General features: G+C 40.8%; 1 protein-coding gene across 1 annotated transcript in view; it reads left to right on the top strand.

Moving 5' to 3' along the window:
- Positions 1-26488, top strand: part of KIF6 (kinesin family member 6) — a 399235-nt gene that overhangs the window by 191556 nt on the left and 181191 nt on the right. Inside the window, exons 11-13 of the mRNA XM_068557688.1 lie at positions 8877-8982; positions 9823-9961; positions 14277-14492. Of these exons, the coding sequence (XP_068413789.1) occupies positions 8877-8982; positions 9823-9961; positions 14277-14492 (461 nt within the window). The remainder of the gene's footprint in view (positions 1-8876; positions 8983-9822; positions 9962-14276; positions 14493-26488) is intronic.

The following is a 26488-nucleotide window of genomic DNA, read 5'->3' as shown; positions in this document are numbered from 1 at the left end:
AAGGCTCCCAGGTGATGCATCTGAGGTTGGCCTATTATTTTTCACACTAAGAACAGCAAGGCATTAATGGGCCAGACAATAAATACCTTCTCTTTGATCCTTGTATTACCTTATTTCATAGCGCTTAAAGAGTTTAGAGATGATATTATTTAGCACATTTTACAGATGAGAAATCTGTGACCCACAGAGGCTGATGAATTAGTTGACAGTTGAGATCATTCAACCTAATTGTTCAACCACCTTCTTTACCTACAGTGATGAATATTTTTAATTGTGTAACTATTCTCTCATTCTTCCTATTTAGTTATATTCCTAGAAGTTAAGAGTTATCAGGTTTCCTTCTATCTTTATCATTGTTTTCCAGCTTTTTAAAAAAGATCTTTGCTTATGTTGATATGTAACTCTAGTTTGTCAGCAACCCCGTTGCTTAACCCTGTCGGAGACAGCCTGTCCTTGCTGGTGCCATGCTTAGTGGCAAAATGACTGGTAGAGGTTGGGCAGATTTTGATACTTGTTGGTATAATTAGTACCAGTTAAGTTTTTCAATCAGCACTCCTTTCTAGCCCTTTAGAATGAACTGCCTATTCCTCTCTCAGAACCAGTGAGAAGCCAGATGAACCGTCAGTGCAGGGATACCAGGCATTTCTATGATTCTACCACCAAACAGCCCTGACCCACAAAGTGGGGTATCTTTTATCCACCTCACTCTTTCCAGCTCAATATCAGAGGACAAGGTCCTGGTGTTTTGCACTCCCTAACACTGTTTTTCATAAATTCCCTGGAATACTGTGTTGTAGGACACTTCTGCTACCCTTGTCCCCCAGTTACTCCCTGGGGCTCACCTCTCATAGCTGTCCCGGGGGTTTAGAACCAGCCAGGGTTTCCATACCCCAGTTTAGGTATGCTCCTCTTACTAATGCCCGTTCCTCTTTTCTCCCAGCTTTGCCACAACCGGTGACATAGAGATATGGTTTCTAGCCCATTTTGAGATGCTAATGCTGACAGGAACATGTTAATAATTTTTTTTTTTTTTACAAACAAAAATTATTTTAGAATAGTGAGAACGTCATAATCATGCTCAGTGTATAAACAATGAAATTCATTTAATAAACAGTTGAATGTAACATAGTCATAAAAATATTGCAGAAGAGCAAGTTTAGCTTGGATCACTAGTCTCTATTCTCACAAGGAGATAATAAATGTTCTTGAGCCGAAGGCAACTGGGCAAAAATCTCAGGATTTTCCTTCCTTCCTTCTTTCCTTCCTTCCTTCCTTCCTTTCTTGTCTCTTGTCTTCTGTCTTTTTGGGTGTGTTGCAGGGTACTTGCAGAATCCTTGTAAAGGGATTCATTATTAAACTATCATAATATATCACGAATATTTTAATGTCAGTAAGTATACCTCTTCACCACCATTTTAAACAGTTGCTTAACTATGTACATAACTAGGCCATAATTTATTTAATTTCCTAATGTGGGACATTCTGATTCTTTTCCTACTTCTTTTGCTGTTATAAATCATGCTGGTCAGTGACCTTATTAAGATCCGAGCAACTGCTACTCAGTTATTTCCCTCTTGTCTATTCAACTATTTACCTCCTCAAAGAATTCTAGAAGGTATGGCATTCCCTTTTAGAAATGCATTGCCCAGCATGATGTTCAAATAAATTTAGTAACTTTGCTACAGTATGGTAAGCATAGTGCTTAAACCTTGGACTCTGAAGTCAGCCTCCCCAAGTTTGAATCCCAGCTCTGCTGTTTGCTAGCTGTATGACCTTGGGCAAGATATATAACCTCTCTGTACTTCAGTTCCTTCGCCTATGATATAAGGGCAATAATAGTACTTAGCTCATCTAGTTGTTGTGCAAATTAAGGAAATGATGTATTCAAGGGGTACAGACTAGTAGCTAGCATTTAGTGCTTGCCCAAGTTATATTAGCTATTGTTAACAACAATTAACTTGCTTTCCCTTTTTATTCACACTACTAAGCCTAAATTTCTACAAAAATATGGCTACAGACAAAATTTCATTTCTTTGGCAAGAAATATTGGGAGCAAAAAGGGAGGAGTACGGTGGTCTTGAGGGGGGAAGGCACATGTTAGGAATTATGGTCAATTCTTATGGTGTGGTCAGATATCAAAATTTATAGTTCAGTGGAATTGCTGAACTAGGCTACAGGCTGTCAGAGCTAGCTCATCAGCAGTCAATTTGGTGGAAATAGGTATAGTCACCAAACACCTACCAGCCAAGTTATGTGTTCAGACACATGTAGATTATCTACCATCTTTCTTGTCCATATGAACTAGAACTGAATGGCATACGTTTATTTTTACTTCTTCAGTAGGATTCTTTTACTTCTTTTCTCCTGGCGAAACTAGAGAATAAGTAAAGTTTCTTGTTTACTTGGGCTTCTCATAAAGAACAGACTTTATCGTACTCACTTGACCTCCTTGGAGACCCTTTTCTGCAAACAGTTCTTCACTGGCCAGCAGGGTTCTGGCAGCTGGGAGACCCCTCAGTGGGAGCAGTGACTAGGTATGAACTTGGGAACTATTTTGGGAGATAGGAGAATGCAGGGAATTTGGGGTCAGTTGTTCGCTCTTAACTATGAGAGGAGTACATCGGAAACATCTGAATTAGGCATTTTTCTGTACTTTAATTATTAGACCAACTCCTTGGTTGATAAGAAAATTAATTCAACAATAAATCATTTAATGTATGAAAGAAAGACCAGGCATTTTTCTCTTATCTAAAGAGGCTATGTTGTCTCAAGCACTGAGAAAAAAATTGCACGTCAAAAGACCTGATTTTCATTCTTAGTTTTATATCAGACTAGTCGAGTCTCAGAATGGGTAAAGCAATCCAGTTCTTTCATTTAGGCAGAACTTCTTCACCATTTCTTTGGATTACGTCCCTGGTCCTCCTTGTATCCAATACTATTATTGTGCAGGACAAGAGTCTTGATGGAACAGCCAAAGTCCAGGGAGATTGAGTGATCTGTGAGTGGTCACTCAGCTAATCAGCAGGCCTGTGTCTTACAATGCTTTCTTGTGAACTAGGAGTCCACTTCAGCCCTGCTTCATGGGACCTTTCCTAAAATATTTGCTTTATAATCAAACTATACAGGAGAAATTATTTTCTAAAGAAAAAGCAAGACGGAAGAATTAATTAACCATTGCTTCTAACCTAGTATTGGCTGTTTGAAATGTTAGGGACACTGGAAACCAAAAAATGCTTTTACTCCAGAGAATGGGTATATCCTAGAACTAATGGTAATTTTCAAAGTTCCAGAATTTTTGCTAAGTATTCAGGGAAAATACAAATAGATACACATTACTATTTTTTGAAGCTTCATTAATTGGCAACTGTACATCCAGGCTTCCTCATGGGTGACAGAGGAAAGTAGCAACTATGAATATGTTGCCTCAATGTCCATCATGAGAGGCTCAGGACACCCATGCTGTGGAATATTATATAGCCATTAAAAATAAAATAGTTCTGGGACTTCCCTGGTGGTCCAGTGGTAGAGAACCCACCTCCTTCCAATGCAGGGGATGCCAGTTCGATCCCTGATTGGGGAACTAAGATCCCACATGCCGCAGGGCAACTAAGTCCATGTGCCACAGCCATTGAGCTCGTGCGCCTCAACGAGAGAGCCCGCATGCCACAAACTGCAGAGCCCATGCACTCTGGAGCCCTAGCTCCACACAACCAGAGAGAGAACACCTGCACACCACAACTAGAGAGAAGCCCAAGAGCCGCAACAAAGAGACCGCACACTGTAACAAAAAGATCCCGCTTGGTGCAACGAAGATCCCATGTGCCACAACTAAGACCCGATGCAGCCAAGAAATAAGGAAAATAAATAAATTAAATAAATAAATATATATATATTTTTAAAATTGAAATGTTCTATTATATATGTACTGGCGTGGAATATTATTTGTGGTAAATTGTTTAGAAAAATAATGATACAGAACTCTATTCAAAGTGTGATCTCATTTTTGTATAAACAAACAAAATCTACAAACGTACATAAGAATAAAAGTATCTGCTTCGTTAAGAGTTAGAGGAACATATTTCAACTGTTAACAGTGGATTATCCAAGGTATTGAGAATAAAGAAGATGAGAATGGAGGTGGGGAGGGGAGTGTTTACTTTTTAATTTATTCACATCTGTGTTGTTTGGAATTCTTTTCATAAACATCTATTTTTATAATACTTCACATTTTTTAAAAAATGTTTTAAAAAAACATTAAAAATTTTTGTATCAGAAACTAATCTCTCTGTGTGTCTGATGGTTTGAAGCCCTATTTTAGAAGGAAACATTGCAAATAATGCAAATAAATATCCCTCCACCTGAAGAAGCTCCTTAAAAATTACAATACAAATTGTCTCATACTTGGAAGCATCAGTTGTCACGTGTCACAGATTGTAGGAAGAGATAAGAATTAAATCTAAAGCTGCTATCTGAAGGAAATCATTACATCTTATTTGAGTGGGCTGATAGTAATAGTGAAAAGAAAATGTGTACCATTTAAACTGATGCTGAAGGTGTGCAGATATTTTCAAAACAATGTGAGGAAGATAGATTTCTGCTGTATGATGATAGTTAGCATAATAGATACTGATTGCCATTCTTACACCTTCCTTTTCAAGAGTCTTATCCCAACATAGAGGGAATCATTTCCATTGATTCTATATTGATGCTCTAGATACAGGGTAGGGGAGAGGGAACACACGGCAGAATAAGAGTTAAGAATTGCCCCATGATATTGACCTGCGTGAGCTGCTTGTATATTTTGGAGATTAATCCTTTGTCAGTTGCTTCATTTGCAAATACTTTCTCCCATTCTGAGAGTTGTCTTTTCATCTTGCTTATGGTTTCCTTTGCTGTGCAAAAGTTCTGAAGTTTCATTAGGTCCCATTTGTTTATTTTTGTTTTTATTTCCATTACTCTAGGAGGTGGATCAAAAAGGATCTTGCTGTGATGTATGTCATAGAGTGTTCTGCCTATGTTTTCCTCTAAGAGTTTTATAGTGTCTGGCCTTACATTTAGGTCTTTAATCCATTTTGAGTTTATTTTTGTGTATGGTATTAAGGAGTGTTCTAATTTCATTCTTTTACATGTAGCTGTCCAGTTTTCCCAGCACCACTTATTGAAGAGGCTGTCTTTCTCCATTGTATATTCTTGCCTCCTTTGTCAAAGATAAGGTGACCTTATGTGCGTGGGTTTCTCTCTGCGCTTTTTATCCTGTTCCATTGATCTATATTTCTATTTTTGTGCCAGTACCATACTGTCTTGATTACTGTAGCTTTGTAGTATAGTCTGAAGTCCAGAAGCCTGATTCCTCCAGCTCTGTTTTTCTTTTTCAAGGTTGCTTTGGCTATTCAGGGTCTTTTGTGTTTCCATACCAATCCAAAAATGGGCAGAAGACCTAAATAGACATTTCTCCAAAGAAGATATACAGATTGCCAACAAACACATGAAAGGAAGCTCAACATCACTAATCATTAGTGAAATGCAAATCAAAACCACAATGAGGTATCACCTCACACCAGTCAGAATGGCCATCATCAAAAATCTACAAACAGTAAATGCTGAGGAGGGTGTGGAGAAAAGGGAACCCTCTTGCACTGTTGGTGGGAATGTAAATTGATACAGCCACTATAGAGAACAGTATGGAGGTTCCTTAAAAACTAAAAATAGAACTACTGTACGATTCAGCAATACCACTTCTGGGTATATACCCTGAGAAAAGCATAATTCAAAAACAGTCATGTACCACAATGTTCATTGCAGCACTATTTACAATAGCCAGGTCATGGAAGCAACCTAAATGCCCATCGACAAATGAATGGATAAAGAAGATGTGGGACATATATATAATGGAATATTACTCAGCCATAAAAAGGAATGAAATTGGGTCATTTGTAGAGACATGGATGGACCTAGAGACTGTCATACAGAGTGAAGTAAGTTAGAAAGAGAAAAACAAATATTGTATATTAACGCATATATGTGGAATCTAGGAAAATGGTATAAATGAACTGGTTTGCAAGGCAGAAATAGAGACACAGATGTAGAGAACAAACGTATGGACACCAAGTGGGGGAAGCGGGGGTGGGGGTGGGATGAATTGGGAGATTGGGATTGACATATATGCACTAATATGTATAAAATAGATAACTAATAAGAACCTGCTGTATGTAAAAAAAAAAAAAAAAGGGTGAGAGAGACATGTACCACAATGTTCATTGCCGCACTATTTACAATAGCCAGGACATGGAAGCAACCTAAGTGTCCATCGACAGATGAATGGACAAAGAAGATGTGGCACATATATACAATGGAATATTAGCCATAAAAAGAAACGAAATTGAGTTATTTGTAGTGAGGTGGATGGACCTAGAGTCTGTCATATAGAGTGAAGTAAGTCAGAAAGAGAAAAATACCGTATGCTAACACATATATATGGAATCTAAAAAGAAGTGGTTCTGATGAACCTAGGGGCAGGACAGGAATAAAGACGCAAATGTAGAGAATGGACTTGAGGACACCGGGAGGGGGAAGGGTAAGCTGGGACGAAGTGAGAGAGTAGCATTGACATATATACATTACCAAATGTAAAATAGATAACTAGTGGGAAGCAGCTGCATAGCACAGGGAGATTAGCTCAGTGCTTCGTGACCACCTAGAGGGGTGGGATAGGGAGGGTGGGAAGGAGACACAAGAGGGAGGGATATGGGGATATATGTATGCATATAGCTGATTCACTTTGTTATACAGCAGAAACTAACACAACATTGTAAAGCAATTATACTCCAATAAAGATGTTAAAAAATTAAAATAAAAAACAACAACTGAATATCCCAGCCATCAAAATGCCTCACCTCCTTCGAAACAAGCACACAAGTGATAACTAAGTTTTGGGGAGTCAGATTTTTTTACCTTTTCTCCATTCTTTAGGGTTATTGGAAAATAAATATATATTATTTAATCTAAATTATTTAAAAAATCTTTCCTCCTAGATAACTTGATAAAAATAGCCTGAATAAACATATTAGCACATATATATGTACTCACAAAAAGACAAATACTGTATGATACCACTTATATGTGAAATCTAAAAAATACAACCAACCAGTGAATATAACAAAAAGGAAGCAGATTCACAGATACAGAGAACAAACTAGTGGTTACCAGTGGGGAAAGGGAGGAGGGGATGGGAAGCATAGGGCTAGGGGATTAAGAGGTACAAACTATTCTGTATAAAATAAGCTTCAAGGATATATTGTACAACACAGGGAATATAGCCAATATTTTATAATAACTATAAATGGAGCATAACCTTTAAAAATTGTGAATTGCTATATTGTACACCTGTAACATACAATATTGTACATCAACTATACTTTAATAAAAAATCAAAAAAAAAAAAAAAAGAATTGCCCCATTGTGCTCATAAACTAATAGAGGAGCCAAGGTGCTGTGCAGACCCTGGAATGCCATGTAGACAGTATAAGCACACGTGATGCCACAAACTAAACCAGGACTTCATGAAGGGGTGGATGTTCCCTCCAAAGGCAGGCGTTTGTTTTCTATTTTTCTTTGTTTTAGAATAGGAAAAACGTGAAAATCATTGTAAGCAGAGGGGAAAGAGTCAGCATGGAGAGGTGATAAGGAGGGAATTAATCAGGTAACCCTGATAGGAGCCTGAAGAGAGCCTAGGGGAGAGGTTGGCCATGAGAAGGAGGAAGGATAGTATCCAAAATATTTAAAAGAAAGAAGAGGACCTGAGTAGTAAGACAGAGACTCTGAGAGGTGAAGGAAAAGGAAGCCGAAGGAGCCCCCTTGAACAGCTTTGACTTTCTCGGTCTAGTGAGAAGCTGCATTATTGATGGAGAGTGAAAGAGTAGTGGCGGGCCTGAGGCTGTGGAAGGATTTGGAAGAGCCACTGTGAATACTGTATGTCAACCAGGAATGATTAAAAGGGTTTGGAGCATCACTGAGGTCCCAGCTCAGGCTGAGTAGCATGAATTTTTTTTTTGAATTTTATTTTATTTATTTTTTATACAGCAAGTTCTTATTAGTCATCTATTTTATACATATTAGTGTATATATGTCAATCCCAATCTCCCAATTCATCACACCACCACCCCCCCCCCCGCCTCTTTCCCCCCTTGGTGTCCACACGTTTGTTCTCTACATCTGTGTCTCTATTTCTGCCCTGCAGACCGGTTCACCTGTACCATTTTTCTAGGTTCCACATATATGCATTAATATACGATATTTGTTTTACTCTTTCTGACTTACTTCACTCTGTATGACAGTCTCTAGGTCCATCCACGTCTACAAATGACCCAATTTCATTCCTTTTTATGGCTGAGTAATATTCCATTGTATATATGTACCACATCTTCTTTATCCATTCATCTGTCAATGGGCATTTAGGTTGCTTCCATGACCTGGCTATTGTAAATAGTGTGAGTAGCATGAATTTTTAATGAAACTAATTTTTAAAAAAAACAAAAACTTTTTCACTACTCTCTGTAGCAATGTTGCAGCTAGGCACAGGGGCATAGAAAGTCAGCTTGGCTAGAATGCATATTTTGTAGAACTCAAATGATTATTGTATTGAAAGCTGCATGTGAAAAGTCATTGGAAATTAGTCAAATAATTTCATCATTTCCAGATTTCACTTTGTCAATTTGTTTCTTCCCCCTTGATGTTTATAGTCAAATCAGATAAACATATTTTCATAAGGGAGTGAGAACAATATCCCGTACTTCAAATGTTAACCAACAAAGTAATGTCATTAGAATTTCTAAAGTTTCTAGGTCATAGTTGATTCTCATACATTATGTATTTTTTAGGCTGGAAAAACGAATAACATCCTTTTTGGAAGACCAGGATCCAGAGAGTAAACTAGAGGTTGGCGCTGATATGCGTAAAATTCATCACTGTTTCCATTATTTAAAGGTAAATTTAAACATTTCCACTAGTAGAAGCCATTGTTTGCCGTGTTCAAACTGTAATAAAACTTTCCTTGTTGACCAACTCTTGAAATGTTTAGGACCTAGCTTCCCATGTCTAGAACAGTATGATCTTCGAATCAATGCTGAGAGGATCACTGAATTTCTTCAGAGGTTGTACCTTACTTCCCAGTGAGTAAGCTCAGACCATGGGCTTCTAAAGCTCTTGCCAGGAATCTCTACCTTCTACACAGAGTAGTTCCGTGTTCAAAACCTACTTATTTTGAAGCTCTATCAAAAGAATTGTGTCCTTCATTTTTCTGCAGCAGCTTCAGCCTTAGGTTTTCCTTTCATGATGACACAATGGCAATATCGTTAACCTCTACTTCTGCCTGACTTGTAATTTGGCATACTTCATTAAGATATTAGACGTTTGTTGTGAGTCTGCTCTGGACCAGGCGTAGGGAAGGCAAAGTTGAATAAGTAAGTCATGGAGAAGACAAATATGTAAAGAATAATTAGAATACATGATAAGTGGTTTTTTAAAAAGTGTGAATTAGTGGTATGGGGTTATGGAGAAAGGAAAAGAGTTCAAGAGGAGATAATGTTTGAGCAGGAATTCCCTGGTTTAGGGAAGCAGAGATAAGATAAGGGGGAGGGGAATGAGGAAGGAGGACAGAAAGAAGACAGGCAGGAGGAGCAAAGGCAACTGCATTGCAAGTCAAGGAGTCAGAGGAGGACACACACGCCTGATTTGTGCAAGGCATTGGTAAAGGCGAAAAGAATCAAAGAAACAAAGACATTTGGAGTTGAGGTATGGACGCTAAGCTCTTGTTTCATCTTTCAGAAACTATTGAATGACAAGAAGATCCATGGAACAAGCATAGCCTCCTCTGAAATCAAAGATCAGAACAGTCAAGAACCATTAAAAGAGGAAGAATATAAAAAGCTACGAGATATTCTACAGCAGAGGGACAATGAAATCAGTATCCTTTCTGAAGTGATTAGAAAGTCTTCTCCTACTGGCTTGAAGCGGGGAACACTTAGCTGTCTTCCCCTAACCACACCACCCAGCTCCCCACCCAGATTCCAGCTCACATTGCTTCTTTCCATTTAGAAGTAAAATATCCCTTCGGCAAACACGTGGTAGCAACTAGTAAAAACCAGAGTTGCTATAAAAGAAAAAAAAATTACTTTGTTTTTAGGCAGATATAGTTACTATTATGGGAGATATTTCAGTTTATTGAAAAGCATGGGCTTTCTTACACCATGTCTCAACATTAAATTTCTTTTAGTATATTTTTTGACTACTCTGCAGTGCTCTTTCTGTTTTAGTCCTGAGCCAGTAAAGTTAGCTGGTTATCTTTAGCTAGCTGACCAGACACTGGGCTGACCACAGCCTCACCATGGCCCAGAATCTGTGGCTGGTGTGTGGGTGAAACTCAAATGATGGCTGAGAAATGACAAATGGTATTTAGCTTATGAAGAGCAGAGATTGATTTAAATGTAACTTTTTATTTAAAAGCCAGATCTATTGCTTTGAGTTCCACTTACAAATGTGTAGATGAGTGTTGGGGATAGAAGTCTTACGGCTCTAGGAGACAGCACATATGGGTGCTAAAAATGGTTAGCAGCCCACGGGAGCTGCCTCTCTTACAGACCAGGTGATTACTGCTAAAAAGCCCCTATTGGGTGGTTAGACCTCAGGTCTTCCCAGCATTTCTTCACTATTGTTTCTTATTTTATCTTTCAAGCTTCTTGCAAAAGATTTGACATTTTCATTACATTTGCAGGCTTTACACATGCACAAGCAATGATTTCAGTCAGTTCTTTATGAGCAAATATTTTTGTTCCTTTCTTAAAAATTACTAAAAGACATTTTAGCTTTAGCTATTGTGCAAAATTCCTAAAAATAGCCTACATGAAGGAAATCCAGTAATAAAGAGGTAAAACCAAACCAAATATGAGGTAGGCACTCTGCCTGATTAACTTCAGTCTCTAATTTTAGTTGAGTATTAGCAGACCCTGTACGTCTGATTCAAGTGAGTTTGAGCTGCTTTATTATCCGGCCAGTAACAGTAGATTCGACTGTGCATTACACTCCCACACAAGCCCTTGTCTCTGAGCACTGCCCACAGTGTTGTCACCCTTGCATTCCTTTTCCTCTCTCCTACCCTATCCATCTCCAGAGATGGTCCCAGCCTAGACCTCAGTCCTGGCCCCAGCCCCAGTCTGAGCTCTGCTTCTTTTCCTGGCCTTGATCCTAGTTTAGGATCATCTCCCCTAAATACTCCTACCAACTCCTTAATCCCCTTCTGGGCTTATGAATGTCTGTGTGTATGGGAGGAATGAAATGAGATATGACAGAGAGGGAACAGCCTAGGCTGGTTCATATATGTTTATTTTGAAAAGGGAGTGAGAGAGAGACATACATCATTCTTCACTGGTAAATCCAGGTACCGCTGTCCATGTGGGGCTGCACTGGATTCTTTACTGACTGTGAACAACTCCAGCAGGGTCCCCGCCTTCTGGGACTCATATTTGCAGTGAGGGTGTATGGGAGGCATGGTGAAAAGAGCACTGAACTTAAAGTTCACACCCAGGTTGACGTCCTAGCTCCTCATCCGTTATCTCTGTAACTACCCGGTGAAGCTGGTTCTCGCCAGCGTCGCAGTGCTGAGCAAAGTCGGTAAGCTGCCTTATGGCAAGTGCTCTGAGCGCTGTAGAGTGTTAGGTCGTGGAAGATAGGACCCCATAGACAATGGGCAGACTCAGAAGAAGGAAAAAGAGCATCTAAGATGTACTCGTCACAAAGCTTACATTTATCAAGGGCTAATGACCAAGAAAGGCTCCTGAAATTTCATAGTATCTCACAGTCAGGTTGGAGAATATTTTCAAATCTTTTTTGGTAGAACCAAGAAAGCCAGGACACTGATAGGAGGAGTGAGAAAGATACGACTTAGAATAGGAGAAAAAGTGATAATACTTGAGCTCAAGAAAAGATAGTACTGCAAACAAAATGACAGCTGCATGGGATGTTCTTGGAAAGGGAGGGAAAACGGTGTCATTTCAGTGACATTATCAGTCTGAATAAAGTTCAGACATCCCTTCACAAAACACATAACAGGGTGACACTTAGTCCCCAGCACTGCACTTGGCATGAGCGAAGGCCCAAGTGAAACGGGAGTGGGAAGGGGGGCAAGACAAAGGAAAGGTGAGAGAGGAAGGGAGGCAGCAGAGAAGCTGCATCTCTACTGTGGCCTTTATGAATGTAAATCAGATGAAGACCATAGAGGGACTGCCCATTATACTTAGAGCAACATTCACTCTCCCTCCTCCGGATTAGGCGGCCACACGTGGTCTTGCCCCTGCCCAGCCCCTGGCTTCGTGTCTTCCTCCCCCACCCCGCACGTGTTCGGCTGCGGTCAACAGCGGCCTTTCTGTCGTTCTTCTAACACCCGGTTTCTCGGCCTCAACACTGCTGCCACTGGAGCTGTCCTGGGCAGTGGAGGGTGTTGAGCGGCATCTCTGGCTTCTACCCACTGGACACGAGTAGCAGCACCGACCCCCCCACTCCAGAAGGACAACCCAAAATATCTCTAGGCGTGGCCAAGTGTCCCGTGGGTGGTGAAATAGCCCCTGCTTGGGAACCACCGCCCAGCTCATTTCTCCTTAGGGTTTCGGCACTCGCCACTTCCTCTGCTTAGATGCCCTCCCTCTGTCTGGTTCTTGTTGTCATTCAGATCTCAGCTTAAATGCCACTTTAAAAAAAGCCTTTCTTGAGGCTTGAACCTTTCTTGAGCACGCAGTGGAGAGCGGCCACTCAGTCACTCTTGACTTTTTAAAAATAAGCATTCTGGCACTTTTACCCTCTAATGTCGTGTATGTGTGTGTGTGTGTGTGTGTGAGAGAGAGAGAGAGAGAGAGAGAGAGATCTGTCTTTCTCCAGTAGGACATCTGCTTCATGAGAGCAAGAAACCAGTCTGCCTTTTCATCTTTCTATCTCTGAGCCTAGAATACTGTACTGCCCGGCACACGGTATAAGCTCCAATGAGTATCGTTGACTGAGTGAAGGAAAGGACGTTGCCATGGCCGTGCACAAAACAGTGAAAGTGTTTGATGGTCTTGCTAATCATCCCCACACAGCGGAGTAGGGGAGCTGGGCAGAGCCAATGCCTAGACACCACAGAAGTTGTGAACACCTTTGGTAAATACAAGCTTTTTTGAGGAGAAGAATGGAGGCCATGTCAGGGCATGTGAGAGAAAAACTGATTGTGCTTCCAGACATCACCAAAAAGCTGAGGTCAAAGCTGGGGTGCAGGATGGAAGTCAAGTGCATTCCATGTTACCTGCGCAAGAACGAGTGTACCTGGATGCCCCCCCCCCACTCCTTTCTACTTAGCAGTCTTCCCTCCCACGCCACCTTCGTGTTTCCTCAGACTCCTGTTTTAATGAAGCCATCTCTAGGGCTGGTGAAAGCCTTGAATTCATCTCACTGCACATGCAGGTAGAGTTCTGAGATTCTCAAGAGGGAGTATCATCTTTTCTCTTCGTGATGGCAGAACCCCTTAGAGTTCTAGACATCTTGAACCTGAAAGAACAGTGAAGTAGGGTAGAAAGGAGTGATTTTATCACTCAGCATCAGTGCTCCTAATAGATCTAAATGGCCCACAAAATTGGCATTTTAAAATGATATATCTTTACCAATAATTCACCTCTTTTCGGTGAAATTAGAGGGACCAAACATTAGAGACTTTTTAAGACAGTGACTTGAAGCCCCATTCGAAAGTACACTAAAGAAGCATGTGCTGGACATGGGGGTGCTCTGGCCACCAGAACTGACTCGGTTGACCTGCCAGCTGGTGGGGGGGGGGGGCTCTGGCGTCCTCCCTCCCTCCCCATCCTGCTGCCTCCAGAGCAGCTTCCTGCATTCAAGTCCTATTTACTCACAGGTGGAGACGTAGCTCCACTGTCTACTACTACCTGGTGTTCATTTTCCTTTTTATAAACCCTTTCATAAAAGTTTTAAGTCCAAATTAGTTTAAACTCAGAAGATTTTAAAGACCTTTGGGTTTGCTAATTTTTCATATAATGGTAATGGTGCGGTATTGAAAGCCCGGCACCCTCCTAAAATGATCCATCACTGTATCAAGGACCTCAGGAAGGTGAAGTCTTTCTTTAGTCCATCTTTACTGCATGACAAATAGCAAATATTATTGGGAATATTAATCTCATTTGAAAATGAGTGTTTTGATCATTATAATCTAGCAAGAGTCACTAAATCCTTAAGTCAAGTTGTAGATATTTTGGTAAATATGTTAAAGAAGGAAAAGAAGAAAGCTCAGGATGCCCTCCACTTCTCCAGCATGGACAGAAGTGAACTGAGACGCTCCCAGAGCTCCCCCTTCCCACCTGGGAACCCAGAAGGTCCGAGGATGTTGCCACCCTCAGCTCCCACTCAGGCCCCAGACTCCAGCACTTCTCAGTACAGATCCACTTTGCTCCACGGAAAAACAGGTCAGTTATATTTATTTATATACATAAACTATATAACTGTAAATAGAAAACATAGGCTGTCAAATCATATATCCATATAAAAAGTAAACAAACATGTACATGATTATAATTTTATTATTATATTCATCATCGTAAATCTCATCATTTTTAATATGACTAACATTTCTTGAAGTTTTGAAGTTGTAGTAGAAGCAGCTGCAGCAACGATAACACAAAACCCCAAGTAAAGTATATCCATCCTAAAAAAAATATTCATTCTCCATAATGGAATGCAATGTAGCATCCTTTAGTTTTAAATGTACAAGGACAAAGGCTCTCACAATTTATTTGTTAGAATTAATTTTTTATAACTATCAAATCTCTTAAATGCCAGTTTCTAAAGTTGATGACTGAACTGAAAACACAAAGTGTGGACTGTCACAGAGGCTGAAATAGAGGGTCCAGGACAACAGCAGAAAAGTTAACTCTAGAGAAAGGAACAGAAACGTTCCTCCAATAGAGGAGGGAAAGAATGATCATCACTAACGTGATGAAACACTGTTTATTTCTAAATCTAAATGAGCTATCTGCAGCAAAATAATTTTAAAATAAGATCACAGTCTGCCTTAAAGGACAATAAATACACACAATTTTGTCAGATAATAGGATTGACAGGGTCGGACTAACACTGAGCCACCTTCCCCACGTGTAGCCTTTGATAAGTGTGTCGGTACTGCCACAAGAGCAACCACAGAACCATGCTAGAAGCCCAGGTTGGTTTGTGTATGTTACTCTTTCTATTAGACCAGCAGAGCATGATGTATAGTTATGTGACGAATGCCTTTCTCCTGAAGACACTGAGGAATCTGAAGTATGGAATGTACTAGAACAAAGGGGTGAAGAGCTTCCCTTTTGGCAACATAGGTTGAAATTTTCCGTGTAAACATTTGTTGGGACGGACAGCCTGACATGTGTGGTTTTCTAAAGGCTCTAGCTTGGGAATAATTAAAGAGTATGGTGTGCATTAAGAAGGACACTGTTTAGTTAATAAAGACAAGACTGAGAAGCCTGGAAGTGTATTTTGTGATGTTATATCCCTTTATCTCTTAATTCCAAATCTCCTTGCTGTGAATATTTCTTTAGCAACACAGTAGGATAAATTCAAAATCCCAGGAAACAAAAATGCTATTTTTACCATTGATCGTGTTGGCTGTAGACAGGGAAAAGCAATCATTCTTCTCTGTGATCGTTTTCCATACCGTATTTCTATACTGTCTTATGGGTAACAGCTGGTTGGAAGAAAAGAGGTCCTCTGGTTTGGTGAATTCATTAGTTCAACCATCATATTTTTCATTCCTTTTTTCATTCCATATATATTTATTGAGTGCACACTTTGTTCTAGGTACTGTGCCGATTATTATCATATGTCTAGAGCTTTACATAGTCGTTACATGTACCAGGTACTATTCAAAGTTTGCTACCTGAATGAACTCATCTAATCCTTATTCTATAAGTTCTTGTTTTACCCCCATATTATAGATGAGGACGTGCACGGACCAGCACAGTCCCTGACCTCAGAGCACTTACAGACTAACAGGGAAGAGAGCCTTGAACAATTAATTGCAAAAGTACGCCTCTGTATGACTGGGGAGCACACACCAGGGAGGCTCTACCTCAGGTTAAGACCAGGAAGATCCAAAAGGGCCATGAGAGTAGGGGTGTGGCTGGAAGGAACATTGCAAGCAGAGGAATCACTTCAATAGCTTCCAAGGCCTTTGTGGTGGAAAGGAGCATTTTATGAAGTGGAAAAGGCAGGTGTGGTGGGATCCGGGGAGTGGGAGGCCAGGAAGACAGGTTGAGTGACATGCGTAGAACAGATGGCAGAGGACGCAGGACAGGACGACCCTTTAGGAGGCTGTTGCAGTCCAGTAGTCCCAGCCAGAGGATGGAGATGATGAGAGAGAGGTGGGAGATCAGAAACACTCCAGGAGGTAGTGTGAGCAAGGCTTGGTGACTAATTGGCTATGGCGGGTAAGGGTGAGGATTGGTCCCCAGGTCTCTGGGTGGCTGGTGAGGCTCTTCACAGAGGTGATAAATGGTGCCTCCCATGGCCCAGCGACAATTGGCATCATTGGCTGTAGAGAATACAGCACTGGCGTCTCTGCCGAAATGAAACGTCGCAATCAGTTCCTGTGTTAAAACCGCATGCTCACGATGGAAGGAACTCTCTTTACTGGCCTTTTCCAAAGACACACACCATTGTGCCTGTGCAGAAATGGCCTCTGATATCACTGCCCAGCCCCTTGCTGTATGCCAGACCTTTTCTATTTCTATTTTTTCTTGCCCACACCATCTCCCTTCTCATAATTATTCTTCCCCATAGTATCTCATAATCTCTCTCCTAACTCATGATTATAGTTAACTTTTTCAGTAACTCTTTTTGTCCCTTGATATTGCTATTGAGACAGACTGTAGTTTTGTTTGGAGGATGAGCTAAGTTCACTTGAATAGAAAATCACTGAAAAAATAATGGAAATTGTTTGCAAAGTCCAAGTACAAATGAGGTAAAAGAGTTTTGGAGAAAAGCCTTGTAGCTGAAAGGGTTTTTGAGTCGTTTTCACTGTCATTGGATATAGTTCTAGCCATGACTTCAAGTAGAAATAGGCTCACAAATGGACTGATAATAATCTAACCATTTGGAGGAGGGATTGATGGGGGATTGATTTTATTTTGGCAAAACTACAGTTAGAATGAAAATTGCTGCGGGTGAATCAGTGCTGCAAAGCAACACGTAATGGGATAGTTTGTTGCAGTGTTTAACATCTTAGTAGGTGATTAGGCTTATATTCATGCACTGTTTTATATACAAGAGGCTTGTGTAAACTATACCAAATGCAAAAGTTAATAATCATGTTGTTTGGATGGAAAGTACTACTGCCTTATGTAGGTGTTGTCAGATTCTATTAACCATCCCTGTCTTAATGCAGAAAGCAAGTCAATTTGACCATCTTCCACTCTGAGACTGTTGTGGAAAACTGTTTCCTCTTCAGTAACCCTCCCCCTTTTTCTATTCACCCCCACTTTAGGCTGAAAATGACTTCTTTCAAATTTCTTGTGTGAAAAGAAAATGAAACCCAACTCGTGGTACCCCAGAGAGCCCCACCCCCAGTCGTTGCATGAGGTGCCCGCCAAGACAGAGGGAGGTTAGGGGCTTCAGGGCCTTTTGTTGTTTTGGAGGTTAAATGTCTGTTTCAGTTTTACTGGAATAATGACAGGGATTGTCCAATCCCACAGTTTGCAAAGGGTCATTCATATTGTTCTCTTTAAAATAGAAGGAGTATTATAGTTTGGGGTTTTTGTTGTTGCTGTCTTGTTGTGGGTTTTTTTTTTTTTTTTTTTTCTGTTTTAGTTCTCTGGCTGCACGTTCCAAATAGTTACCGGAACCAGTCAATATTCCAGAAGTCCCTCATGACTCACCACTTCCTTTAACGGTTTGAGATGCTAATGGAACCCACTCCTCACAGGTGACGTCATTGGCATTTAAAAAGTGACCTGAAAGCCAAAGCCACGGCCTGGAGGCTCCAGACTCTTTTCTGTTACTCACTGAGGGAGAATTTGTTGAATCCTCCATATACGCATGGAGGGGCCCAGGGTACGTGTTGACGGAAGACTGAGGTGAACTGAGAAATGCTCTCTGGCTCTGGGAGCTTAATTTAAATATTGGGGCCTGGTTTAGTACCCAAAGAGCAGAGAATAAAATAACAAGCGCTATAAGCAGGAACTACAAGACATGCTACTACAGGAATTCAAAAGAGAAGGGAAGAGTTTTAATTAGTAGATCAGGAAAGACATTACAGAGCAAGCAACATGGAAGTTAGGCCTCAAAGGATTGATAGAGTTTGGACATTCAAAGATGGAGGGAAGAACATTGTATAACATTCCAGGTTTAAAGATTAATATGAGCAAAGACTTGAAAACAGGAAAGCAAGGAAAAAATATGTAGAGTTGGCAGGAATATTTGTTTAGCTGGGGTTTTGGAGATTGTTTTTAAAAAAAAATTCAACTGAGTACACTTTAAAGATCTTACTGTCTTTATTCAACCATTCGTGAATCAGGCAGCATCCAATCTAGCAGACAGCAAGGAGCTCTGAGGGGCATTTCAAAAATGAAAGACTTTTGCAGGCAGAAGGGAGTGGGAACAAGGAAGTTATACTGGCAAAAGGCAGCTTGGTTATGGCAAGGTCGCTTTCCTTTGGGGTACGTCAAGGGTCTGTTGGGCAGATTGTCTGTCTAGTGCCCACCAGGCGATTCTTGATTGACTGGTTTAAGACTCCATTTCTGGAGGAGCCAAAACTGTAATTAAGTTTCCATTTGGTGATGTGGGGTTTAGCATAAGTGACTCCATTTGGAGCCTGTTGTCTTGTTTTTAACAAGATGTACAGGGAGTCAGAATAAATAGGGTAGAAAAATGATTGAAAAGCTGAAAAATAAAGGAATTATATAATCTAATCACTATTTTTAGCACTGTTTTTATGAAAAAATGTATCCTGCTTGGGACGCCAAGAACACAGCCCTATCACTCTGCCAGCAGGGGAATAGAGGTCTTCTCTCTCTGTCTGTCTTTCTACCTCTCCCTCTCTCACACACACAAGCACACGTGCACACACATGCAGAGTCTTGCCCAGGCTTTGGCAATTAAACATTATTCTTTAATCAATTATATATTTATTTACTCTCTAGAACATGTGTAGTGCTGTGCTATTTGAGGTGATATGTAGAGTATGAGACATTCTATTACAGAGCTTGTGGAAAGCATGAAGGACTATCCTTAGCTGCAGGAGCAGTGGCTCCTAATTAATTCATTAAATACATGTTCTTTGAATTTAAGCAATGAACCAGGCAGTGCTAGGTGCTGGAGATTAGAAGGTGAATGAGACGCAGTGCCTGTTAGAGGGTTTACAGTCTAGAAGAGGGCTTACGGTGAATATGCGTATATGGTGCCATGGGACATGGAAAAGGAAGGTCAACTCTTCCTGGGCAGGTTTAGGAAACAGGTACGGAAGAGGTGGGCCTTGAACAAAATCTTCACAGAGTAATCACATTTACGTCTGGCAGAATGAATAGAGGAGGGAAGAAAAGTCAGAGCACTGAGAACTAGGAAACTTCTCAAGCAAATGCATAGAGGTGTGGAACATACGGTGTGTTTGTGACATTGCAAGCATTTAATTTGGGTGGATTTTAGGATTTGTGTGGATGGAATGGTATTTAGCAAGAAATAAAGCTGAAGAGGGACCAGCTCATGAGAAGCTTAAAAGACTTGCTTCCGAATTTAGAATTTTATTTTGTTGGCAGTGGTGAGCCATTACAGCTTTTTAGTATGAGAATAATGTGGCCAGATTTCTGTTAAAGAAAGGTCATTGATAGCGATGTGCTGAGTAAACTGGAAACTGGAGGGAAAGTGGATAGGATGTTCTAGTAGCCATCGAGGTAGGAAATTAAAAGGGCCAGAATCAAACCAGACACAGTAGGGACTGAAAGGATGAGAAAAGTGTTTGCAGTACATAAGGAGAACTGACTTGTGACTGATCAGAATGAGGTTGAGATGAAAAGTCTAGGATTTCTCCCAGGTTTCTGAGCAGATATGGTGCCATTTACCAAGGCAGTGAATACATGAAGAGAAGCAGGTTTGGAGGGAGAGTTTTATTTGTCAAATTATGGATATGTTGAGAATGAGTATGAGGTGGAAGTGTCTAAGCCAGCACATACACAGCTTTAGTGCTCAAGGGGAGGGGTTAATTAGAGATACGGATCTGTCATGGACTTGTAGCCATGAAAGTGGACAGGGTCGTCCAATGAGACAGGTAGCAAAGGACCAAAAGCAGGACACTTTGGAGCCCCAGTATGGATGGTGTATGCTGAGGCAGAAGTACCAGCAAGGGAGAACTTGAAAGGCAAGACAGTCAAGAGGGAGGGAGACCTCAGAAGCCAGGCTAGAGACTGAGTTCCAAGGAGGTGGATGTGGTTGACTGTATTGGATGTTACAGAGTGGTCCAGTAAGATGAGAACTACAGAGAGTCCATTGGGTTGGATGGGAAGTGATCAGTGACCTTTGCCAAAGCAATTTCAAAGATTGCGAGAGCAGAAAGCTCACTGTACCAGATTGAAGAGTAGTAGGTGAGGAAGTGAGATGGAAGTGGTCACTCAGGTCACTGGAGGTTAAGGAATTTTGAGGCTGGGATTGTTAAGTGGAGTTTCTTTGTGGGCTTTGAAGTCATTCCGGGTATTGGCAGGAAATGGGGCAGAAAGGAATACTGTGAGCCAGGAGCCCAAGTCAGCTTGGGTTAGCTGCCTGGTTTGTTCACTGTTGGATCGATCGATCTATTGATCTATCTATCTATCTATCTATCTATACGTACATATATACATACCAAGTAGCCTTAAGTTACAGCATCACAGAGAGTGGGTAGCAGAACCAAATGGCACAGATCTCAAAGGAGGAAAAGGTTTGGCTTTGGTGTTTAAAAGAAAAAAAAAAAAAAAAACAGTGATTTTGAAATGGTATCGAGGAGCCAGAAGAAGGCCAGCACTCAGCACTGTCTCTGGCCCTTCTGGTACTTACATTGCAGGAGAATGAATGTCCTCCACTTGAGAGGGCTCCAGAGCAGGCAGTATCCTTGAGGGAAGAGTCAGATTTCAGTGATTAGAAAGAGCTGAAGGGGGTGTTTCATGAAGATGTCGAGCATGTGAGAGAGTTTAATCAACAGTGGAGTGTGGGGTCCAGAGAACAGCCTAGGACAGGTTCTCTGGGAGGCCAGTAGTGGCAGCAGGGATGGGTGGGATGAGCAGAGGTAGAGCAAGGAAGTCAGGAGTCACATGTGAGGTAACAGCTGCTCGCAGGGGCTTGCATCTTATGGGTGGCCGAAGATGACAGGGATAAGAGTCGTGGTAAGATTGATTATCCTTGAGGCTACAGGCCCGATAAGTGTAGCAGATTCAGTCTCTTATTGGTTTTTAAATGATATGCTTCTGAGAATTCCCTTTGAAGTGAAATCTCCCTGGATGATGTGTTGGAATGGGGGTGGGGAGAAAGATCAGCTGGCTTCTAGAATGTTCCACTCCCAGTGAAACCCCAGCCCCTGTGGAGGTTAGGACAAGGATACAGCATGGAAAAGCTTGGGAAGGAGCTGAAAATTGTCTCTCAGGTACAGTTTTCCCCACCTTGTGCCGAAACAGTAGGTATGGCCACATACGCTCATCTCTTGATGGCGTCCTGCTTGGTTCCAACAGCACCTGCTCTCCTAGGGCTGGGGACAACAGCCTGGGGGTTGTTCTTGCATCAGTGGTAGTGGTTGTATGGTTTTGTAGATATGGGTCATTCCTAAGTCAGATATTTATAAATTTGGTGTTGTATTTCCTAAATTGTAAGCTCCTAAATATGTCTTCACTGTTCAGAGGCCTCCTCAGAGCCCCCTCTGGAGGTAACACAGAAACACTAAAGCAAGATAAATAGCATTGAATCAAGGAGCTTCTTTTTCTCCTATGTTTGACTTGGGTCAGTCAGAGCTGAGAATCCTTATGTGACAGTTTTAACTCTGTTACTTCCCTGTGGCCGTAGTATAATCAGATTTCATCTTGCGATGAGAGACAATAATTGCACTGAGCTATAGTATTTGCCTTCACCCTGGAGCTCGAGAATTCCAACAGCACTTCCTTTCTCAAAACTGATTTTCTGGGATTTATACCAACAAAGATAAAAATGGTTTCTGTCAGTGTGTTTGGTAGGGAATGTATTTTGGAAACATGATAGATGAACCCTGACTTTATTTGGAGCATAAGACATGATCTTTATTAAACATCTATCAGTTGCTCCTACAGCCCAAGCCAGAATTTACCACTCTGCTCCTACTACAGTTAGGTTTAGCTGGTTTTCATGTTTAAGATTATGTTATTAATATTTACTGCAATCAGTATATACATTCAGTGGGGAGTAGGTGTGACTGAAAAGGCCACCATGGAAACAATAAGACTTTCTGCACTGTACACATGTGAAGTTTGTCTTTTGACTAGAACCCCAGTCATGGTTTGAGAAACCCTTTGGCACCTGTTTCTCTGCCTCTTAACCTCCCTCAGCCAGAAAGCTTTGCTCAGAAATACTGCTTCACCCTGTCTTGCTGCATTTCAGGCTGATCTGTCTCTTCATCCTCTAATTATGCTACATTGGTTAATGCTGTGCTTCCATGAATCTGTTAAGTCTTTGCATTTGGTTTTCTACTTCATTTTGGTGAACAGAGATTTCCTGGGAATCCTATAACCATCTCTTTCCTGAACTTCTTGAGCGGCATAAAGTTGTGTTGTGTTGAGCACCTTCTATAAACAATAGAAGAGGGATGTATACCCTCTGGCAGGGACAATAAAAGGAAAATAGAGGACAATCAGTTAAATTTGAATTTTAGATAAACAACAGATTTTGTTTTCTGTATGAGTAGGTCCCATTCAGTATTTGGGACATACTTATACTAAAAGTTATTCATTATTGATCTGAATTCAGATTTAACTGGGAAATCCTATATTTTATCTGACAGCACTTCCCCTGGCCCTTTTCTTTGTTGTGATGTTTCCTTGGTATAGGGAATCATAGGTAGGCTTTAAGGAACTGCTCCAGGAGAGGAATAGGGAGGTCTCTGTGGGCTCATTAGCACACAGACAGCTGCAGGGCTGTTTTTATTTTAGGGGGTGGGGGGAGGACGTGGAGCTGATCCTCACGTCATACTAGCACCATACACTGCAGCTTTCTGTACTTTGTCCCTCATCTGTTTCCTCCAAGGCTGGTGGAATTCCAGGTTTCTGAACCTAGGAGGAGGACAGAGGTGTTATAGTACATAGTATTCCTCAAACTTTTGCCTCGAATTCCTGTCAACATCTCACCGGATGCTTGTGCTCGTAGAACACTGTTTGCAGTATTACCCATGAACATCTTTTGCCACTTGTCGAGTTCACCTGGTACTAGTATATCCAGCTACTTATTCTTCAGATCTGTTGTCAGTGCCCAGGACTGGCTTACACCATGCCAAGATATCATGACACAGTGGCCATATCTTGTTGTGAGTGTGTTCCTAGAGCCCAGCCATTTGTATGTGGTTATTTTCAGAAATATGTTTTATAACCAACACTTTCATTAATAATGTGGCCTATTCCACTGGAAGTTTTTCAGATGCCCAGAAATACCCTGAGCCTGGTTTCCTCAAGCTGACAAACCAAAACAGAGCTATTCTATATGCAACTTTCTTCCACTGAAATACCCTCCACTCTAACTTCACCAACCTTACAATCAGGAGAGCCTAGGGATGTTTATGAACTTCTCAAGGCCTCCAGACTTAGAAGCTTCCAGAACTCAGTTCTGTGCATAATGTCATATGCCTTTGCCAAGTTGACAGATATAACAAAGAGATAATAACATTTAACACTGTAGTTTTCCCATCTTCACTGAATGATGAAAATCAACTCAAGGATACCCTGAGTTTTTAGATGATAGGGTTTCCCTCTCCACCTGTGCCACTGAGATGTGTTTACAGATCTCTGTTTAGTAGTTTAATTTCTCTAGAAGCTCAACACTTACGATTTGGATGGTTTGAGTGACATTTTGCAGCATGTGAGTGACTTCACCCACAAGGGTTTAATAGGTTCAGACAGTGGTTCTCCCAGGAAGTGCCATGTAGTCACTTGTTCACCCTTCAGGCCTCATTACCAAACAATGGTCTAATTGAGGTGTGAACACCACCTGGGCTTTGAATGTATTCATGCTATCTTTTTCTTTCAGTAGAAATTTATATTAGTGATCACAAGGTAATGCCTGGCATATTCTTTTTACAGGACTATAGTATAGAACTTCATAGTTCAAGCCCTATGTTGCTTAATCATCCTCCTATATTACAGTAAAACTCTCAGTGAGATATGTAACCTCGGTATTTTACAATCCACTGATAATGACATGAGAAAGAGAAATTGAGTTTTTTTTAACCATTAGTCTGCAATGCTCATCACTTAACTCAGATCATGTGCAGTGACTCTAAATCACTTCCATCAATCCCAGCTGTACAAATATACGTGTGTACACATACTTTCATACACTCACACAACAGACATTCACACATAACACACAGCACATGTACACACTACACACATGCACGCACACTGACTCTCATCTTTTGGGCTTTTCTAGTATATCCTGTTCTAGTCCTCTTAGTCTGTACTAAATTAAAGAAATGTCCTGCCATACTTGCTGGTCCAGAACTATCTAAATGGTTGATTTACTGACTCATAGGTTAAATTTCCATTTTTTTCCATTCCATTAAGTCTAGCAGCTACTGGGTTTCTATCCTCTAGCATTTCTCTTGCCCTTTATGATCTCAATGAATTCCTTTGACCCACTTTATTCTGTAAACACAAGCAGGATCAGAACGGCATTTTGTATGTATGAGATAATGGAAAAGTGATGTTCTGCCTAATGTGGGGTTTTTTTGTTGATTTTTCTCACCAAGGCCCAAGATGGCTTTTTGATAGTGTCCTCCAGGGAGATAGACTATTGTGCTCTCCGAACTCATCAAGGTCTGTTAAATGGATTATGTTAGCTCGGATATACAATAGATAGGCCCTTTTTTTAAAAAATTTAAGCAGAAGTAAAAACTTAGTTGGTTATCATATTCATTTCATAACGTCATTGCTCATCACCCCTTCCATTTTAATTCCATATGTTGTGTGAAAGAATCGATTCTTGCCATTAGCAAACAGAACCCATAGAACTTCATCACTCGCAGACTCATTGCTTTGGTATTCAAAGTACCATTTTTGTGAAATAGTTTTGTTTGACAGAAGATTGACCCTGGGGGTTAAAACCCCATTTTTCACCAAGTGCAGGCAAGTGATGGTGCAGTAGATGGTGTCTAACGCATCCAGGGGGAGGAACTCTCTTCAGTCCATGTCCTTCACTGTCCCTCACTGATCTGCCAAAGGTTAAGATGCAAGATGCCCTGCCGCATCTGGATTCTCAACATGACTCTCTCCTTTGCGTCCTTTCCTGATCCCTAACAGTAAAGGCCTCTGGTGGGGGTTAGGGATGCTCTGCCCAACATAGCCTTCTCCCCTAAGCTTGAAATTGCCTCAGTTTCAGTTTCATTTGGCCAAATGAAGTAACAACCTTAACAAGGTTAAGCTAGAGACACCCATTATTGTACTTCAGTGCATTTCATTTGGTCAACTCTTTACTTAGCTAAGATAAACACAGGTACTCTGAGGAAATGACACATGTGAGTGGGGTACCACAGTGATGGAGGCCTGTTTTGTAGAAGCCTGGAGAGCAGGCCAAAGGGAGAAGGACAGGGTACAGGGAGGGAACATGGAGAATGAAGTGTGCTGCTTGGAAACGTTGCTGCTCTGACCCTCCTGTCCTGTAAGGGCTCACTCCACATGAGGTACAGCTGTCATTTCACTGAAGTTAATTCCTGGGGTTACAGAGGTCAGGGAAGAGCAGGAAAGGGGTCGGCAAACCAGCCACAGTCAGCTGGTCTCCTGGTAACTGATGCTAAAATCTGGAGAGTTTATTATCAAGACAGACCCGACATTTGTTGCGTGCAGACTGTAGAAGGATTTTGTAAGATTATTCTATGTCGTGTGTGGCCACATATCCACATGGCTTAGCAAGAAAGATGCCATAAAACTTTTAATTTTACAAGTAATACTCATACATATTTTCCTTTTAAAAAATTAAAACCTTACAAATAACACTGTTTCCTTTGACAACTCACACCAATCTCCCAATCCCCACCTCCCCAGTTAAAACTATATGTATGTTTACTTTACTTTTTCTTTAAATACATACATATATACTCACACATATGTATATGTGTGTATATTTATATATAAATAACAGAATTCAAAATATATAAATAATATAATATATAATATAGATGATATTTATATATTTCTTTAATATATAAATCCATATTTTTATATAATAAATC

The sequence above is a fragment of the Eschrichtius robustus genome, chromosome 12, assembly GCF_028021215.1.
Source record: "Eschrichtius robustus isolate mEscRob2 chromosome 12, mEscRob2.pri, whole genome shotgun sequence".
In the NCBI taxonomy this organism is placed as follows: domain Eukaryota; kingdom Metazoa; phylum Chordata; class Mammalia; order Artiodactyla; family Eschrichtiidae; genus Eschrichtius; species Eschrichtius robustus.
This window is presented reverse-complemented; position numbering and strand designations above follow the sequence as displayed.